General features: G+C 41.0%; 1 protein-coding gene across 1 annotated transcript in view; it reads right to left on the minus strand.

Annotated features, from left to right (window-relative positions):
* Positions 1–21,485, minus strand: part of ADARB2 (adenosine deaminase RNA specific B2 (inactive)) — a 299,798-nt gene that overhangs the window by 94,163 nt on the left and 184,150 nt on the right. Inside the window, exons 2-3 of the mRNA XM_079301298.1 lie at positions 12,570–12,656; positions 4,024–4,919 (exon numbers count right to left, since the gene is read on the minus strand). Of these exons, the coding sequence (XP_079157424.1) occupies positions 4,024–4,919; positions 12,570–12,656 (983 nt within the window). The remainder of the gene's footprint in view (positions 1–4,023; positions 4,920–12,569; positions 12,657–21,485) is intronic.

Raw genomic sequence — 21,485 nt, forward strand, 5'->3', positions numbered from 1 at the left:
TAGCCATTCTGCATTTCCATTTGATCTAGAATGTATTTTATATATTAAACCTAAGTAATTTCTTCATCTGAGACTCAAGCTATAACCTCTCTGGGGCAATAACTATCTTTTATATTGCACTTGTATGAAGGGTGAGGAGGTGGTCCTGGTTCCTCAGCTGTGAGCCTAGAAGTGACTACAATTCAATTAACAGCTAAGATAATAATAACAGTACCCAGTAAATGAATGCTGTGCCTCTAAATTGGTTCTTTTCCCATTGTTTTGCTTAAGAAACTGTAATCCTATAAATTTCTTGATTGCCTGTAGCTCTGATTATAAAAGCAACTTTCCCCACCTACAGAGTAAGAAATAGATGGCTGAAAATCAAACGTTATTTGCATTGCAAAGGCATCTCTCTGGTCCCCACCATTTCTCTGTCTAGCATTCTCCTGTCAGGAGATATACACACCTATCAGCTGTTTCTCTTTGTGCAGGAGAAAACTGAGAAGTTTATAAAACTATGAACCTGCTCAGTTGACCTCAATCTTGGCTCAATTGAGTTGGCTCAATCTTCACAGGAACCTGTTGGAACAGCTTCTTAAAGCTCAATGCCTGCTCCATGTGCTGCTGCTCTTCATACTGGAGTCAAATATATCACTGCCAGCCTCAGCCTTGGCTTAACTGTGACACAGGGGAGAGGCCACAGTTGCCAGGAAGTTGGTGAATGAGGATAGTGCGAGAAATCAAGTTAAGGATTGAATATGAACAAGCTTTGCAACACAGGGAAACAGGAGGGGAGTGGGTGAGAGGTGTGGGTGTGGCTTTCCCTGACATGGTGGTTGTTCTTCCCATGTTCTTCCCACCTTCCCACCAAGGTGACACTGAAGTTAACTGGCAAGAATCCTTGACTTGCTCAAAGTAAAGAATCACTGCAATATGGGATTGAGGTCACTTTAGCCAGCAGATTAAGCTTTTGGCAAATAGGGGATTTAACTGGATCCAAAAGGTTAGCTCTATTTGCCAAGGAGAGAAACCCTGCTTCTTTCTTATGATACACACACAAAACACAATGAGGTTTTGTTAGAATAAATAGACAACGACTGCTCTGGAGGATCTGGATGTGAACAAGCAACAGCAGCTTTTAGCCATTTCAAAGCAGAGTGAATGCAATTTTCACCCCTATTCTGTTCTAATTTAGGTTCATTTGAAATCCAGGCACTCCTCTTTCACTAATTTGTTATGGCAGTATTAATTAATGGTATTGCCCTACAGCAGTAAGAATGCCATTTAGACTAAGACAGGTTAGAAGGACTACAAGATTATAAAAAGTTAGTCAGATGCATCTGAGGGCCACCTTGATATCCTGAATTGAAAATACTGTATTTGGAAAGCCTGGGAGTGTGTGGATGAATTTCTACCAGTGCAGACTCATTAGGGCTGGTTTGGTCAGCACCCTCTGATGTAGCTTCCTGTATTGGAATGTAAGAACATGAGCTTCCAAAGTGGGAAGAAACAATAGTCAGACTTCTATGAAAGCTAATAATTGAAGAAATTGCATTTTATGTGATGGAGAATATGAGTTCAGACCAAGTATGCCAGGAAACAAGGAGTAATATTTAGTGACTTATACAAGGTACAATGAAGAGTTGCAATTTCCATTCTCCTGATTCACTTTATCTCTGCCATGAGTTTAGCAGATCTCCAGGCTCCTATCTTAGCTACTCCAATCAACATTGTGTGCCCACTCTGACCATCAATAGTATTTATCTTGCTCTTCAGTGCCTAGCAAGGCAAGACTACTAAACAGGAATAGTTTTGAAAACTTGAAAATGTGGTTCCCACAAGATCAGGGGGACAAGAAGGAGCTGAAACAACACTTGGAGCAGCTGGCTCTGACCACAGCTATTGAGAGCTGCAATGTCCCAGTATGGTTATGCTGCTTTAACTGACCAAACACCAGAGGGACTGACTGAGGCAGTGAGCAAAGGCAGCTGTTTGATGAGATACTGCATAACACACTGAGAACAAGAAAAGATGCTTCTGGATTTAATGCTTAAGCTGAAGTTAGTGGAAATATGTCTGTTGGTTTCTGTGGAATTTAAATTATGATGTAGCAAGTAACACAAACTCAGGTTTGGTGTCACAGCTGCTATATCTGTTGATGAGAGCAGCTTGTAAGGAGGTCAGCAGAAATCAGTGTTAAGGCTTATCTCTCAATTAATGTGCTGAATCCTGGCATTAAAAGTAATCTTTTAGTTGGACAATACATAACCACTCAAGAAATACTGACAGAGAAAGTTCAGTGACACCTTTTCACTGACATTTATACTTCCAGAACAGTGAAGAGAAGAAGATAAGGAGGGCAGAAGTCTACAGAAAGGAGAAAAGGCCATAAAAAAGGGAACATACATTGGAGAATATGTCACTTAATGAACAGTTGGAGACCGAAGTAAAATGTGATATTCAGGCAGAAGGTGAGCGTGAAGCCAAGAAACCAGGGAATATTTCAGAGAGCTCAGGAACTGAGGCAATGATCCTTGTGGTACAGTTTCAGAATATGACAAACCAGAGGTCAATAAATACATGGTATTTACCTGCTGACACACCCAGCAAAGTTCACTGGGGGCAGCAAAGCAACCACCAGAATGGGATTTCTTATAACCAGAATTCATTTGGGTAGGAAACACTAGAGGTATCTAATTTAAAACTGTGTGTACTTTGAAGGAGCACTGGAAAGGTGAAACTGTCATGTTGGCTAAGGTTTCCAAAATGCCTGCAAAGCACTCTGTGAAGATCACTGTTATTATTGAACTATGTTATTATCCCCCTGGTTCATGGAGTTTGCAGCCTGGAATTAAAAGAAAAGTGGAGGATTATGGTATATTTTAGAATTTCTTACATTTGTCATGTTTTCTTTTTGGAAACATAGAAAGGAAACTTCTGGGTCACCAAATATAATTCCTGGGTCCTGCAGGCAGTCATGCTACCTAGAGGATTAATCTCCTATCAAACTCCTTGAACATATAATGACTGCCTTTACTAATGTTAATGAAAAGTGCTACTCATGATTTGCATTTACACACTATTTAAGGATCTTGAAGTGTTCTTTCATATAATATGCTCATTTTTATTACAGGCATATTGAATTTAAATGACTTGCCTAGGGTGTCACAGCAAGCCTACAGTAGAATGACTCTTAGTGCTCCTAGTGCTTTGCATTAAATCCTGGACATTAACAGCTCCCTTCATAAAGGGAGCTTGTCGCTGTAGATCACTCCTGGTGCTGATGGATCAAACCTTTTTTGATAGCACAAACAAATCAATAAATTACTTGAACCTATGCAATGCTTCCCAGTGTCTGCAAATCCTGATTTCCTGTGAACTCAGAGAATTGACACAGGTCTGAGTAATGCTTAGATAGCCTTTGGCCTATGACCAATATGAAATTTTCATGTGCAAACTAAGCATCTCAGATCTATATTTTTCATATGAATACAGCAGTAATCTCTACAACTGTTCCAGGAAAGCTTCAATGCTTTCAAATCAACAACACCAACAACAAAAAAACACCCCAATAGTATGACTATAATAAAAAAAATTCCTTAACTTTTCCAGTGGCAGAATTGTTCTGACTCAGGCACATTCCTTATCACTGATACAAAGAGCATGGTCCTCATCCAAAACTAACTCTAAAAGGAGGAGATAAAGCATCCCTTTATATATGGGCTTCTCTCTGTTAAGAAAGGTGCAGTACCACAGAATTACCTGATTTTTCTACCTGTGCCAATATTACCACTGTACCAAAGGGAAATGTTGGTATTTCCCTTTATATTTTGCCCTCTTCTCTATGCCACCCATGGAATGAGCTTCAAATTGTACTCAATAATTTCAGGATAGTATTTCCAATCTTTTGCCTGTGACTCTTTCTATGGGAAAAGAGTTGTTTTGTGACATCAGAGGAACCACTGGGTAGACCAACAACAGCTACAGCAACACTGATCCCACTCATGGAAAGAGGGGTGGCAGCTGCCCAGGAGCTCTCACCTGTGGCAAATGGTGACATTTACTCCTGCTGGGCATGTGGCTGGGCAGGCGAATGTTAAAGAGGGCCTGCAAGGCCGCCTGTGCCGCTTGCCCCTTGGCCAGCTTCTTGCTGCGTCCCGAGCCTTCGAACGTTCTGCCGTCCACTCGCACGGCCATCACAAAGCTCTTGATGTGCTGCTTCTCCACCGTCTCCGAGAGGCAGACGTAGCGCAGGCCGGAGCGCAGCTCGTTGAGCAGCACCACCGGGTTCTTCTCGCTCTCGGCCTTGGCCGCGCGCGGCCGGCCCGGGCCCATCAGGTCCAGCGTGTGGCACAGCAGCCGCCCGTGCCGGTAGGCCGTGGAGAGCAGCTCGTTGTTGACGGGGCTGTACACAGAGAAATCCTCGCTGTGCGTGGACGGCTCGAACTCCTTGAACAGAGTGTCCGGGAAGTCGGCCTGGTCGGAGGTGAAGTCCGTGGATGGGCTGATGCAGTTTCCCATGGCGAGGTGGGCTTGGCAGGCGTTGGGGAACTGAACGAATGACTTCAGAGCCAGCTCTGCCGCGCGCATTTTGGCTTTCTTTTTTGTGGGGCCCGTGCCTTCGAATGTAAGTCCGTTTACTTCCACGGCCACAGCAAAGACTGGAGCGTGCACTGGACCTGTCTGGGAGACCATTTTGTATTGTAATCCTGGTTTGAGTTCGTGTAGCTGAACCAGAGCGTTCTTTGGCGTCACTGACCATGAAACTTTCTTCCAGATAAGCTGAAGTTTGCAGAAATGGCCATTATTGCCTTCCTCCAAGGGTCTTTTCCTCTTACTGCTAGTTGTTCCCCCTCTTGCCCTATCAGTAGATGCTATTGGATGATCCTCCAGGTTGCCAATGTTTCGATTTTCCTTTACTTCTGCACTGCTGGTACCTGTCAGTAAAGAAAGGAAACAACTCGTATTACAATTGTCATCATCCTAGCTGACATTATGCCTAGGGCTGTCAGAATAGCCAAAAAAATCCAACAACAAACCACCAAGATAGAAATTGTTGCTAAGCCTTTTTTAGGAGTTTTCCTTAAATATCTGTGTAATGGTTGGTTTATTATTTCTAGCACAGGTTTTTTTTTGCATGTTCTGAATGTTTACTTGTCCCTAAAGGTCTGCTTCAATTAGTCATTAGCCTTCTGTTTTAAGAAAAGATTACATCATTCAAAGATGAAGCATAATGAATGTCATGTGACTTAAATTAACTGCTTGATACTTAGTAGTAAAATGTAAATAGTTTGCAAAACTCCCTTAGGATGACAATTGTTCTATAATCCATGTGGGTGAATGCTTATGAACACATTATTAGAAATCAGAAATTATTCACAAACAGAAAAATGGGCCAATGTATTGAATAATCTGTTTGCAGACTACAAAATGATCTGACAGACCTTCATAGCATTTGAAACAGTAATTTGGTCTGGACTCAGACCCCAGTTTAGTAAGTGAGGGCGTTTCTATTAAATTCAATTGCAGATGCCCTTAGTTTCTGCATCAGCAACAATTGATATTGCAAAAGTTGCAGATAAATCCAAATGAGACCAGAAGAAGCCAGAACATCAGGATGGGAGCAATTACTGATGTAAAGGATGATCTGTGTCAAAGAAAAGCCACAGGAGAGAGTGACTTCCAGGAGTGCTGGGAAGGGAATGAAATGACAGTGGAGAGCTCTGGAGGCAGCACTCCATTGCTGAACCAATGAATCCCCCACTGCTCTGGACCACACCTGTGCAATGTGCTGCAAGGCAGGGCTCTGTGCCACAGCAGGCACGGCTGAGAATGGAGAGTCATCCCACTCATGTCCTGAATGAGACACAAGGTGTGCTGCTGGCTAAATAATCATCCTATAAAATGTCTGTTATTTCTGATGAGTTTGTTTAAATGTCTTGCATCTCTAACACACCAGGTCCTCCTGTACATTTCTTGAGACAGAGGCAAATGGGGGAAGTAAATATGGGGTGTAACCAACTTACAAGGCAACCCATCCCCGAAGTGATGCACCTGATCCCTTTCCAAGCAGAGCACTGTGTCTGTCTGCTTTACTCCAAACAGTGCTAGGCATGGAGCCTTTCCCAGGTTTTGGCTTGTTATTGTCAGATGTGATCATGCCACCTGCACAGGCTGTGTCAGTCCCAGGCACAAAGAAGGTCCCTGTGGTTCTTAGGGGGTCCTCCCACTTTCTGTGGGGCCATAGTTATGTTTGGTTTTCTCTATACACTGATAATTTAAGTTGGCTGCAAGGATCTAAGGGGTGAGCTGCTGGCTAAGCTTTGAGAAGCTTCTGCTGGAGAGCTGTGTCTGTGCTGCACCCCAGTATTAGGCTGGGCCAACAGAGGCACAGGAGCCTGACGAGATTATGTGGAACCAACTATCATGATTAAAAACTTTCTTTATATCCTGAAGTGTTACACTTGTATTTAATATCAAAAGTCTTTGTCTGATCAGAGCAGTAAGTCTGCACTCATGCAAGTTGTTTCACAGAAAGAGGGTCACTGCACAGACAGGAGTAACAGTCGTGGCACAAATGGGGCCCATTTGCAGAATTGAGTCTTTAGGCTCCCTTTCCTGAAAACTCTGCAGCTCACTCTGAGCTTCCAGCCTGGGTCTGCATCTCACCAAAGTTATCACCAAAGATCTCTTCTGCAGTGTTTTGCTGAGGCAGAACATGAAATGACAAATTAAGGTTTTAGTAACTAGTTAATTTTTACTTTCTGCAGCTAAGGGGACAGAATGAAGACAGGTGAGGAAGGAAAGAAAAGCAAAAGACATACATAATAGAAAAAGAAAAGTTTAATCATAAGGCACTCATCTGTATAAAATATAACATCTTTAAACCAACCCCTTTGGAAATAAGACATTGAAAAAATCATAACTAAGGCACAAAGATAATGTGCTGTTTTCTCACTGAGTTCACAACTCTATTTATACTGACTCTGCTCTGAAGGGAAAGGGAATATCACCTTTAACTTCCTCTATCCAGCTTGGCAGTGTGTCTGGCCATTTTCTATCATGACCTTTTCTCATGTTTTCATCCCACTCAGAAGATGTTTTTTTAGGTATGTATTTTTTAAAGTAAAGGCAAAATATTTTGACACAGACATATTTTTAGCAGGAAACAGGTTTGGTTCTGCATTTCATACCTCCTCCCTCATCTTAACCTAATAGGTTTTTACAGAGCCAATTATGGTACATAATGATACTGTAGTCAAGAAGCATGAAAGAAAGACAGCTCCTGCTTCACAAAAATTCAGCTTTGAAAAGAATTTGTATTGATTATGCACCACTGAATAGGAAAACTCAAGAGGCTATTTGTGTTTACAGTTCATATTGTCTTATTCCATCTGCTTTTTCTTTTGTGGTCAGAGAACTGCAGATTTGTGAACATGAATATGTGACCTTAACATCTTACATTAACCACCTTCAATACAAAATGGTTAACTAAAACTATAAAATAAACATTACTTATTTGTCTTTAATTGTGTCTATAAAATTGTCTGGTCCATGTTTTGGCCAACAGAGAGTTTGCTCTGATGAAGTGCAAAAATGCAGAGATGTAAGTGTAAAACTTCTAGAGATCAAGCACAAAGGATATGTGGACAATGTTGGGCATGCACAGTGATGTCATGCCTGCATTTATGGTGTGCTTTAGCCTTGTCACAGTGAAGAAAATCTGTGCAAATGTCCTTACAGCCAACCAGATTTTAGGGCACCTGGTCCTGAAAGACCAGGAAACAGCTCAGTTCTTCCCAGATTTCAGAAGGAGCTGCAGCCTAAACTCAGAGGCAGCCTAAACTCAGTGAGTGCCTCAAAGTCTGTGAGCCTGATGGGCTTGTGTGATCCCTGGCAGCTGCCAGGAAATGTGAAATTACTTTATACTTTCAGGTATCTTTGAAATAGGAAGTCTTTGAAATGTGTCTTTTATGAGACCTCTGTGTAGCAGACATAAGATTACCTCTCTAATGGTGGCACATGTACTTCTATTGTGAAAATCAGACAAAGCAGGCAAATGACACCAAACTACACAAGATAAATACTGTAAGCAGCTGTAATAGAACAATCACAAGCAATTTTAGAAATGAAGAGCACTAAAAGGAAAGGGGTAAGTCAGAGGATACACACAGGGAAAATGCAAAACTGTGGATCATTTTCAGTCTTGTTATTTCTCATAATGTCTTTGTTCTTGACTTTCCCAAGTATATTCTTTACATTTGCGGAAAAAAAAATATAATAAATTATGGTTCTCCCATGATGAAAGGTTGCAGAAAAATAACATTGAAAGGGGATAGAGTTGAAAAAAAAAGGAGGAAGAAAACTATCATAGTTTTTTGGCAATAGTTTCTAATTTATTGTGTAAGATTACTAAAAAAGTCCTGCAGCCTTGCACTGTAATATCTCCTGAGTTAACTTTATTAATTGATTTTTACAGTTTCACAGGCAACAGGAGACATTGTGATCTTGCTTCAGTAATTGAATGAGAAAAAGGAAAGCAGTTAGTGAAATATATTTATTTATGCACTATTCCTCAATATTCTGACTGGTCTTTCATGTTTTTCTCCTTTTGGCCATTATGCACAGTAGAGTTAACCTAGAGAGTTTGCATCATCAAGAGCATTTCAGAACTATAATGCATCACTAATAATGACACTGACTATGTCTCTGGGTCTTAAGGGCTCTGCAGAACTAACCATCCGACACTCCACGCTACATTTGAAGAGATAATATTGTTCCTGTTGAAGGTTATTCTGCTGCCAAGCCAACTTCTAGGGAGGATGGGAAAGGAGAGGTGGTAGGTGGCATCTTCATTTTTGCTAGCATCTTTACTATTGAATTAAAATGGACACTACATTATTGAAAAGTTAAGATATTAAAAGAAAGAATTTGCAATATCTGTACTATAACCAACTACTGATTCAATTGATAGCTCTGAGACAGGCAGTTACTGTCTTTAAAAATGTTTAGTAAACAGTGGATTGCTTATGTACAGTACATTTTTGCTGTTCATCTATATCACATTGATTGCAGATGTTAGAAGGATTGACTTTTCTAATTCCTGGAATATTGGAAAGTGAAAAGTCTTGAATCAGGAGCAATAAGTTTGAATCCAGGAGCCAGAGCCATGGTCCCTTTATCCAAGGCCAGCCCTGACATCAAGTGCAATGTAGGGCAGTCTCCTCTTCCAAGCAAGATGGCATTTTCATATACTTATTGATTCCACAGCCAAGAATTTGGAATGCTTCTGCTGGGATTTTTAGGTTGATATTCTTGACTTTAGAATGATAAACTTGAAGCTAACAATGTAAATCACTCTTTTCTCTCTTACACTTATGCATTTTTAAATCTTCATGTAAAAAGTCTAGGTAAACCATGATTTCTCTGTTGCTGTTGAACACTCCCTGGTGCCTCACAGATTTCAGGTGGTTAAAACCAGTGTCATTAGATTCTGTTGGTGTGTAACACCCAAACTGCAGAGAGAAGCATTATCAGTGAAAAAAATTACATGACTGCTTTAAGTGAAGATGAAAAGTTTGTGAAAATGACTGCCATTGTCTTTAGATGTTCCCAAATGAACATACTCTACTTTGTCCACTTAACTATCTGAAGGAACTTTGAAATCCATGTCTAGAAGAGATCTTACCAATGAGGGAAATTATTCAAATGATCTAATGACCTGACTTAGATTGATACTCGAATTCTGATGCTCTCTGCCCAAATTAGCAAAGAACTGCATGTAGCAGATAATGTGGGCAGCCCATGGCAGAGACAGACCTAAGGACATGCCAGAACATTTGAGGCCCTGGAGAAATCCAAATGATAGCAATAGACACAGTTTTCAAAACAAAAATAAGAAAATAGTTCTGGTGAGGGATTGCTTGGAGCTCTGCCTCCTGAAATGGTATATTCACTTTTTTCTTAGAGACAGGGTTGTCTGTCCCACAGTGTGAGGCTGTATCTCACATTGTGGAAACAAAAGCTCTGGGGCCTCATGCTGTCTGAAGAGGAATTTGACCAACATGCTCATAACTGAACATGCTTCAGTACCTTGAATCTGAGTCTGGAATGTGTCCTCCAAGACTACTCCAGTGGGTGAAATCAGTGTTTTGGGGACCATCAGCTCCCTCTGCAGACACGGGAGAGGTGTGTGCTGCCCTGAACCTGTGCCTGTGGCAGCACTCCAGAATGAGAGCCCCAGGAAACACAAGCTCCTGCTAGAGGCACAACCTGGATTCAAAAGTGTCAGTGGCTGGTGATTATCTGCCTTGATCCTATGGCAAAGTGGGGATGGCACGATTAAAAGATCAGGGACAGGCACAGGCTTGTAACATCATGAAAGGCAGACAGGTTTAAGCAGTGAACAGGGAATGATTATGCACTGTTTCATGCAATTCCAGAACTAGAGACAGCAGGTTTGAAGCAATAAAAGGGTGCACTTTTTGACAACACTCTAAATCACTCCTTGTTTCTGGCTGTTTTGAGATCAGAAGTATCAATGGGCACTGGAGAGGACTAGACAGTTCTGTTGATGTCTAAGAAATATGATGATTCACGTGCAAGCTGTAGCAGAGTATATTTTTGCTAGGTGCTAGAAGGATATACCATGGGGAGGATCTCCATTTAAATGTCCTTTTTCTCAAAGCATCACTAAAAAATGCTGAAGACTATATATAGGGCTAGGCTTCCTGTTTCTAATCCTCTGTGACATTTCTTACATTCTTAGCTACAACTGCCTTCTGGGGATGAATAGGATGGTCCTTTCCTTGCATGTTCAAGATTAGACCTTCACCAGTGACAGGTGATTACCCACAATTCCATTCCAAAGGTGCATAGTGCCTTTAATAGGTTTTTCTAGTATTAGTTCATTGATTATAAACCACAAAAATCATGTCTGTATGCTAATAATCACCTGTTGAAAATGCAGGTGTAGTTAAACTGCATAGCTCCCTTTGTAAAGAAGGCCTAAGGGAATGTGAAATAGGATTTGTATCCATTTCAACTGGTGGAACTCTGCCCATTGATACTGCACAGCTGGGGAAGAAGTGCTCTCACAGGATGCTCACTGAGCAGAAAACTACAGGGATAAGAAACTGACTTGTCTACCTTGCCAGCATTCTCCTGGGCTCCTGTTAAATTGTTAACACAGGAGAAGGTTTTTCCACTTGTTCAGAGCAAATCTCTGAAGCTCTTTAAAATGTGGAATTATTCCAGAGGTACATGTGTGCTATAGGCTTTAGTGGGATTTAGGCCGCTATACTGCAAGTGAACACAGAATTATGGATGATTTAAAATTAATTCACATTTTGAAAAAATCTTTAAAGATTCTAATAGTAACACCTAAACACTTTCTGTGTACCAAGAAATAAATAGCTGCCTTTTTACTGGAGCATATGTTTGACCAAAGGGAGGACTGGGTAGGATGACCCTGAAAACAGTGACATTTGCTGTTTCTCTTGCAGAAAACATAGCTTACCCTGTCCATGTGAGCAGTTTTACAGCCCACGCAGGCAGGAAGCTGTCTTGGTGTTACAGTAGCAATAAGAAAATGGTGTTACAGTGTTTGGCTTGTACAAACTTCCTACATTACCTAAAAATAACTAAGTAGCACATTTGGGAACTATTACGCAGGAGGTGCCTGCACAAGCTCATCGTGTGCATAATATGTTTCCTCTGTGTGTGTGTATACTTCTCAAATGTCTTCCTGAAAATACAGCCTTCCTGGGAGCCATTCTGAAGGATTTTCAGGATTTTTTTTTGCCTTTGCTAAGATCTCCAATTGCCTGCCTTTGCTGTGCAGCAGAATAGTGTGATGTCCATGTGATGCTCAGCAGCAGAAAATAGCAGGCTGTGCTTCTTCACTCCTCCAGCAGCTCTTCCCCTTGCTGATGCACCATGACCAAACCAAGGCAGATCAGCAACAAGGGAAAAACACCAAATTCCTCCCACTAAGTGGCTCTAATAGAGCAACGTGGCAGGATGTGTCTGGCTGCAAAAGGAGCCAATCTGGTAGGTGATACTAAAACATTGCTCATTTGGTTAAGAAAGCTTCCCTCCTTTTTTTAAGATTCAAGTTGTGTTACAATAAGCAGGCAGGATAATACACAATAATTGCTTCTAGGTGACAAATGGGAGGGCTTACTGAGGATTATTAATTCCTAACTGCCAGTCTCAGACTTCTTGGTGTTTGGAAGAGTTCTCAACTCCTTCAAATCCTGCAGGACTTTCCTCCAGCTCTACAGTCATGGGCTCAGATAGTTGGTTGAGGTGTAAGGGCCCAGGAGAATACTAATTAGCCAGGAGTGGTTAATTTTTAGGTTATAACTGGTTAAGCCTGCTTTGTCAACTCTCAATTTGATGGTTCTGTGTAGGGCCAAGAACTGGACTTGATGGTCCTTCTGGGTCCCTTCTGAGTCCATTCTGTGATTTCACATGAGGACTTGCCAATAGCTGTAAAACCACCTCCTTTCCACAATTGCTCCTCCACTGTAAAGATTTTATTTTTGAACTTTATTGTTCATCTACAGAGAAAAAAGTCTGCTTACTTAAATTGTCTTCATCCTCCATGGTAGTAGGGCCAGGACTCAGGTACTTGAAGGGTGCTATGAAGGTTGACAGTATGCTTAGTTTTTCTAGAAGAAAACAGAAGAAAAGATATGTATAAAATCAGTACCTAGTCAGTGCATTCACAACTACTTGACACTTTTTCTCAGGTTAAAACATCTTGGCAGGTCTGGTTGGTTTTAGGACTTGAAGGACTGGCCTGAAGTTGTGTCAGTGAAGGTTTAGGTTGGATATTAGGGAAAGGTTCTTCACTCAGAAGGTGTTTGGGAACTGACCCAGGGCAGGGGTCACAGCACCAGCCTGACAGAGTTAAGTATTTGGATGGTGCTCTCAGGCACTTGATGTGACTCTTGGGGGTGGTGCTGTGCAGGGTTGGGAGCTGAACTGGTTGATCCTTGTGGATCCCTTCCAGCTCAGCTCATTCCGTGATTCTGCAACTCTACAGTACCACCAAGCTTACTGAACCCTGATGCTTTTATTAGAGCTGGCACAGGCAAACACCAAATACACATTCCTCCTGGTTTCTGCCCCCATGTAGTGTTTCTTGACTGTGCTTCTCAGCAGTGGTGCCTGAGCACTGCAGAGTAGGGGATGCTTGAACTGGTCCAGCTGGAAATAGGGCAGGCATTCAGCTCTGGGAGAAGGGACATGAGCACTGCTCTAATGGATGAGATCATCTCCTTAGCTTGTTTCCTCTCCCTAATGGAGGCTGAACCAGAATTCTTAAGAGAGAAAACTCAGTGGTGGATGGCACAAAAGACTAATGTGACTTGTAACTGTACCAGTTTTGATATGATTTTTGGAAAACCCTTATGGAGTGCCCTGAAAGCTGTTGTTCGCACAGTAAGAACACTATTTGAAATCCCTCTTGTGCATTCATATTATGTGCTTTTAACTGTGGTTTCTGTTTACCCTGCAGACAGTGTATGGCAGAGACATGTACTTCCAGTGTCATGATCAGACTCTGCATTAGAGGCAGATTCAGCAAAATGAGAACTGCTACTGACTTATGCTAGGTCAATATTTGGCTCAGGATTTATCTATAGGGAAAAGCTGCAGTTAACACAAACACTCAAACAAATATATATTCAAATGGTTTACTTTGATATCTGGTTTGGTTAGCTGAACATTTATTTTGTTTAGACTGAATTCCTTTTGACACACTATGGGGACTTTACTGAGGACCAATAATAGAGGAGTGTCTACTTGACAGAAGAAACAGAAACACACCTAACAAAGGTGATTCACAATTTTGGAGAACTTTGTTGCTTTCCTAAAGTACTTCTCTGCTTAGAAAGCCTCAGCTATGGCTGAGGAAATAGGTGGATGAGGCTCACCTATTTTCTCAATGAAAATGCTCTGCATCCTGCACATTGTGAACAATGTTGGCCTCGTCCTTTGGCAGGAGCATCAAAATCAGACCAAGAATGTGTTCTGTGAAGTGACACAAGAAAAATATATTTCCATGGAAAATTTCTTTATCATTGAGAAAATATTTCTCTGAATTTCCTCAAACTACTTGTCTGCTAAAATACCACTGGTCTAGGATGTATTCCAGCTGAAGAGCTCTTAAACTTTTTCAGCAGCACATCTGTTAGCTTTTTGGCCTGGTTCTTCCTACATTTGCAAACAATCCTTGCTCTTGTTAAAAGACTGCTATCAGAACCCATCAAAAATGACTGCATGTGTTTGCCCTTGGCTGGGTAACATTACAGCTCAACTCTATTACGGGAATTCACTGTAAAAGCTGACTGCTCTTTGTTAAGTAAATACAATAAGCAGAATAAAAGATTGCCTGAAGAAAACCTTTTTTCTGTCCAGAAACCTTTCAGCCCAGACTAATATATAATTAGAGAACAAATTAACCTCCTTCAATTGCAATTTCATTATGGGATTGCAGTGATGTCAGGAACCAAAAGAATGAAGCCATTTATGAATGCTACAGCCAGAAGATTTTCCTTTGACACTTTTTTGCTAAGGCACTGCTCACTGAGAAATGTGCTGTGTCTGTACAACATCTCACTGTGTGAGACTGCTGGGTTATGATCATGATAAAGGCTGGTATTTGCTCCTGACTTTCTCAACTGGTTTCTTTGATGGAAGTGAAAAGAGTGTGGGCTTTTGGGACCTAATCCAAAGGCTGCATTTGGTAAGGGAAATGCTTCACATGCTAGACATAGGATCAGGGCAGCCCTGGCTGTAGTACCAGCAGTGACTGTTGTGTCTGGGTACTGAGAACCTAAAGTGCATTCCACCTGTGCCTGACTGCTGACAGCTGTCAGACCTTCAGGATTAACCCTCAAGATACTGATGTCACACACAAACCTAAATCTTCTTTGCTGAGAAAACGTTCTCACTTTTCATAGAGAGTTAACCCATTAACCAAGCAATATGGAAGTGCTTTCTTGCTGCAGTGGTTAATGCTTACTTCTGCCACCAATCAAAATGCAAATCCATTTAGTTTTATACTATACTGTTGTTAGGTAAAGGGACATTTTGCGATTTAATTTTGTGTAATTTATAGGTGAAATTTACAATGTATTCATCAATTTCATTTTTATTTTGTCTTAAGGGACCCTTTAAACATCTTAAGCTTTTGTTGGTACTGTTTTCCACCCGCCCCCAAAGCCCTTGCTGGTGATTTCACTTTCTGTGGCAGAGAAACAGATGTAAAACTTGCTGCATGCTTAGAGCAGCAATGGATGGGTTTGTGCCAACCAAACACAGGCAGATCCTAACAGCAGGATATGCTTCTATCAATACCAATGTTAAAGATTATAATTCAACATGTCAATCCTTTAGCTAAGTAAAGCAACATTTAGTGTGTGCCTGGGAAGAGGGCAGGGTTTTGAGTAAGCTCTGTAAAAGAGAAAAGCTGTAGTATACACACTGCACAGAATAATTATTGACCCAGTGAAGAAAGGAAATATAAATGACAGAATAATTAAATGAAGGTGTTTAGAGAGAAATAGGTTAGGTTTAAAATTATTGCTATTATTGTGCACTTCCATCTTTTGCACATTATTGCCTGTTGCTGTACAGACCATGAGGCACTTCAGCTTTATTACCAATGATGAAATTCAGTGTTAATTGACAAGATTAGGAGACTTGTATATTCACACTTTATGGTCCCTGTGTAGGTTAATCATAATCATGTAGACTTATCACAATTAGCCTTGTTTCCAGCAGTTTGATGAAATCTTATGAATAAGAATAAAGGACAAGGTTGAAAAAATCATGCAGAAAAATACCACTAAAGTCTCATTCTCTGGCTCTCTTTTCCTTCCATGACTTTGCTTACTCTTTTTTTTTTTCTTCTTTTCCCAAAAAGAAATGACAGGTAGCCCAAAATTCAAAATTAGAGCAGCTACTTTTACTTTATAATTGTAAATGTTCTCTGTATTCATTGGAGGAAGATATTTTTCAAGGTTAGGAGAGAGGGTTTAAGCAGAAAAAAAAAAAAAAGACATTTCAAAAACTCTTTTCTGCCAAAATGCAGAATATATAACTCTATGTTTATGAGAAGTAATACATGAAGATATCATTGCTGGCATTACATTGTACCCAAAGCCTCTGATGCCATGAAGAAGAGATTTCATAAGAGCCTACACAGACACAAAGAAAGCTTTATTTACAATGGAAATTGAGAGACAAAGCAGGTATAGTGGAATTTATCTCTAGCTGCCCTAGAACACTATCACAAGATGATAGCATCATATTTTGTAGTGCATTCACTATAAAAACAGTCTTGCAAGTGGAAATCTGCTCCAGTACTCTAAGCACAAAAATCATCATTTCTTCTGAAGAGATGTCTACCAGAGGAAGAAAACCCCACTCTTCTGTTTTGGGATTTCAATTCACTCTTCCAGGGATATATTTTCTAGCAACAGCAAATAGTTAACAAAAAATCATGAACAGTGTTTTTGCAGTAGCCATAAAAATAATTTAAATAAAAAAACCCATGGAACAAGATATGTGGTGCATGAAATACAGAAAATGCTTTGGTACAAATGATTCAGCAAAGCTTCACACATAAGGCAGGCAAGTTTCCACTAAAACCTGCTTTTTTTGTGAAGTTGCTCTTGCCCTGGGGATGCAGTCAGAAGGCTGGTCACAGGTCCTGTAAATACACTTTTATTGTGAAGACAAGAATGCACATACACAGCTATAAACACATTTGTGCCCTTCATATCTATCCGTATTTGAAGGGCACCAGACAATACTGCTTGATCATCAACTCTGTGGAAGTTCTTTCACTCTCAATCACCAGAATAAAAGCAACAGGAACAGCAGGAGCTCAACACTTTTAAAAATCAGCCCTTATACATGTTGGACAAATTGTTTAGCTTTGAGAGGAGCAGACTGAGTGGGGTCATAACAGCAGCCTGCAACACATAAAAAGCTGCTGCATGGAAGAAAGGAGCAAACGGCGTTCCATGTGCATTAACACAACTAGAAGTAATGGACTTAAATTGCACCAAGGAAGATTCACTTTAGACATTAAAAAACCCTTCTTAACAGTAGGGATAGTGCAGTGCTGGAATAGCTTGTCTGGTGGGGAGGTGCTGAAGGGCTGCAGGCAGACAGTTGGAATCTGCAGGGGGTTGCACTTTCTTGAGAGAAAGGACCCATCCTTTATACTCTCCCATCTCTACAGACTCCAGCAGAAAAACTTGCCCTGACCATGAGATCCTGCAGCTCAAACTTGGAAAAGTGAGTGGTATTTGCTGGTATTTGCTATCTCTGAGCAGAAATCTGTGGCATGCTCTTTTGCTTGGCAGCTAATGAGCACTATTAATAATTATTTTTCAAAAATGCAACTTCCAAACACAAGAAGGATGAGGCAGATGGATACCAGTGGTTTGCCAGATCAGTGTTAACAATGTTTTATTGAATCAGGTTTATTCTCATATTCAAATTTATTACCATAAGCTACTTTACTTGTCAGAGGTCTCTTCTACAGTTTTCTTTTAAAAACACAATGTGGACATTATAAACCACTCCTAAGTAATTAATTTGGTTTGTGTGGAGTATGAAATTACTCAGGAAGGGGCAAATATGATGCAATAGTGTAAACTCCGCTACAAAACCTCTCAGAAAAAAAAAAAATATTTCTCTAAAGCAATATTTGCAGCTACTTGAATAGTTACATTTTTACAGTTGTGTTTAGCCTTGATTTATTTTGAAAGGGAGGGGGGATACAGGGGAAAGAGAGTCTGCAAATCAGGAGATGATTCTTTATCTTCCTTCCCATATTTTAGTCAATTCAGGTTTGGGGTTACACTGACTGACAGGATGAAAAGATTCTTAATTCAAAAGGAAAATATGGCAGATTTTTGGGGAAAATGACAATGTCTTTAAATCATGCCACTTACTGGGATGGTTCACAGCCTCCTAAATTATGACAACCATGCTGCATTGTTTAATTTAAGCACACAGTTTCCAGACAGGAATTTACTTGCATGGTGTCAGAATCAGCCCTTGAGGCTGAGTTTGAGAAAGTTTCTGAGTGTGCAGGGCTTAGCAGCACTGCCCTAGTGCCTTTTGCTTCACAGGCAAGTATGCAGGCTCTGTGTGGTGCTTCAATATCCACACTGGCAAAGCTGTGCTGAGGTCCCCATGAATTACCACCACAAATCACCTCCCCTGGGGCTGGGATGGTCCATCCCCTCCAGCCGTGTTTAAGTTGGAAGGGTGGCTGCCCTAAACCCCTTCAGAGGGCTGAAAAACCTTCTGGTTGAACATGACTTTTTACTGGAACAATTATCTTAAAAACAGGGACAAAAGGGACTACTTGAATTAAGTAATTTATGCTTTTAAAAGAAAAAGTGTATTCAGCATCACTGTTTTTGTTCTCTGCTTCAGCAAGGTCTTGAAGATGCAAAATATCAGAGCACATTGGTTTTAATCTGGTAACTGAAGGGAAAACAAAACCAGGGAACATTTTGGTAATCAGCATTTCAGGCAAAGGTTTTCAGCTGCTCAGAGCAGGTTGTGCCTTGAGCTAGAAGTCAGAGGTGTGAACCTGGAGCCACAAAATCTTCTTCTGAAACAGAGCAACAAGCTGCTTGGAATGATGCAGAGCCCAGGCACAGAAGCACCTGCTCCTGCACCTTCCCTGCAAGCTGAACATGGCCTGCCAAGGGCAGGGCTCTTCTGTAAATAGATCTACTTGCTGCCTGTATAATTTTGTTTTATGTAGTTCTTGGAGCAGAGACTATCTTTTTGCTTTATTCTTGTTCAGTGCTTAGCAAAATGGGATCTGTGTCCAAGATGAGATCTCTGAAATGCAATTATATTTAATAGCAATAACAGTTTATGGTATTATGATACTGCAGAGAACATTGAATGTGAAACACCAGTTAGCTCAGAGGCCTGGCAGCTGGACTAATCCTCTGTGCATCCTGTCCCAGCTGTCTGCTGACCCAGAACTGCTACCCTTGGGAAGCCTTTGGGGAAGCTGTGTGAAATGTTTTACCAAGGCAAATCCAGCACCTAACAGGTACTGGCAGCCTATGCCCTGTGCTCTGGCCCCTCTGCATCCCACAGTTCCACACATGGCTGCTCTCATTTACTCTGAGGCCAAAGCAACTTCTGGCTTATCCTTAGGAAGCAGGAAGGACCAGCAAAAACCCCATGCATGTGATTTGTATGGATTCATTCAATATGGTCTGAGGTACATGGGGATTTGTTTAGTTGATCACATCATGCATTAGGCCATAATTTCTTTCTACAGTGGTATGTCCTGCAGCTCTCCTGCATTTCTGGAATGGAGACAGGGGGGTCTAGCTGAAGATTTATCACATGAATTCAACAGGCACTTGGACAGACAAATCTCAGGGGCTGTATTTTGGAGTTCTGCAACTGCCCACTCCAAGCTCCATCACCATGAAAGACCTCTACTGAATGAAACATGTTGTGGTGTGAAATATTAGTTTCTTATTACTTCCAGTAAAGAAAGTAAGTAAAAACACAAGGTGGTTGATGGATTTTTTATAAGAAAGGCAACATGTCTGCTATATTCCTTGGAAATCAATTTGAAATCTAATTCAGCCTAGTAAAATTAGATCTAAAACTATTTAATTTTTTTGCAAGAGTGTTTCTCTCTCCTGATGCCTTGCTTGAGGACACACAGAGATAAAAACTCTTGAGTTATTATCAGTTTATGTGCATCTGTCTGCCTGTGGAGTGTTCTACATTATGTATTTCTAAGTGATCTGGCTGTGGCTTGGAGATGGCAGTTTAAAATCCACATCTTAGCAAACTTCTTATGCTATTTGAACATTCATTTTGGAAATATTTTTATTTTGCATTCTTTAAACTGTGACAGGCTTTTATTTCCTCTTTTTCTTGTAATCCCTATTTTTGGGATGTCATCACTTTAGAGAACAGGAGAAGCACAGAGAAAATAATAGCATGAAACCCACCAGTTCCCAACGTGTGCTGAATAGAGATGCAAGACCACAAAAATAGCCAGTGGATTTATTAAGCAGACAATAAATCAGTGTGATTAACTATGACTACCTTATTGTATGCCAAACAGCATTATCAAAGAGAAAAGTCTTCAGTCATATGGGTAACTAGTTGGCCAGTACTAGGGTGAACGAGTTAGTTTCTCATCAGCCTGTGTCTACCTACAAATCTGCATTACTTAAGGAGACTTTGCTAAGCTGGAACAGAAAACTACAGGAAAATTCTTGGTTTAGGTTAAGAGAGGTTTGCCTATCACTAATTTAGACCCATCAACTAATTATGATTATGCAAAATGTGAGTGGTCCAACCCAAAGTAAGAGTACCACAGTTGGTAAAGGTATTTAAAAGGATGCCTGGAGCCAGTGGAGCTGAGGGCAAGGGGCAGAGCAGCTGCCTTTGCAGGCAGCAGCACAGACTAAGGCTCAGCACTGTGCATGCAGAAGGACAAGGAGGATACAAAGCTTTGTGCTGCACTGTCTGATTTTGAAGGGTTTTGCCATCTTCTGAAACCAGCAGTCCACTCTGGTAGATAAATTCTAAGGTGGGGCTGAGCTGTTAACATCAAGTTTCACTTTTCTAAACTCTGTCTCCAAGTTCAGCCATTATCTGCTGTAAGAAAGGCTGAACAACGCTAGGAGGGACTGATGTCACTGGCATGGACATGTACAAATAAATGCCTGCTGAGATAAATGCAATAAAGCCCTCCCAGCAGGTACCTATTGATTTTACCTGGGACCTGGACTATTGATTTAGGCTAAAAGACTAACTTGTAGATGTCCAAAGTTAGGAAACACAATTTCTATCCTACCTGTCTGGGAAATTCTGACCTGTGTTCTGGTGGGTGTTACCACTGCCTGTGGCTGGACTACAAGGTGCAGAGGGGGATGTCCTGCTTCCCTGAGCAATACAGCTCCTGCAAGAAGGCTCTCCTATCGACATGTTTCCTGGATATTTTCAGTCCATAGATCTATGCATAGGTTTGAATAATGAACTGAATGGTATGTTACTGAAAGGGGGATCAAAACTCCTTTGTGCTCACAGAGCTCCCACTTAAGGCACCCAAAGAACTGCAAGCACCATGAGTTACTACATGGAGAAACTGTAAAGATAATTGCGTAGATGCAATATGGATGAACAGCTAAGTATTTATTTTGTACTCTGTAAAATCATAGTTTCACTGTAAAGGGGGTCACCCAACATGGGCATAGCAATGTGCTTCACCTCAACACAAACAGCTCTTTTAGTTCTTTTAAGGTTTCACTTGCAGATCTGCACTTAAGTTCACAAATGCAGATGCAGATAGAACTGTCCACCTGCTTTCCAAAACTGACTATAGGACTGATGTGGAACAGCCAGATGAGTGCAGACACTACCTGTGAGCACTCCTCTGTGAGCTGTAACCCTGCCTCCCAAACTGAATACCT

This window comes from Erithacus rubecula (assembly GCF_903797595.1).
Source record: "Erithacus rubecula genome assembly, chromosome: 3".
Lineage (NCBI taxonomy): Eukaryota > Metazoa > Chordata > Aves > Passeriformes > Muscicapidae > Erithacus > Erithacus rubecula.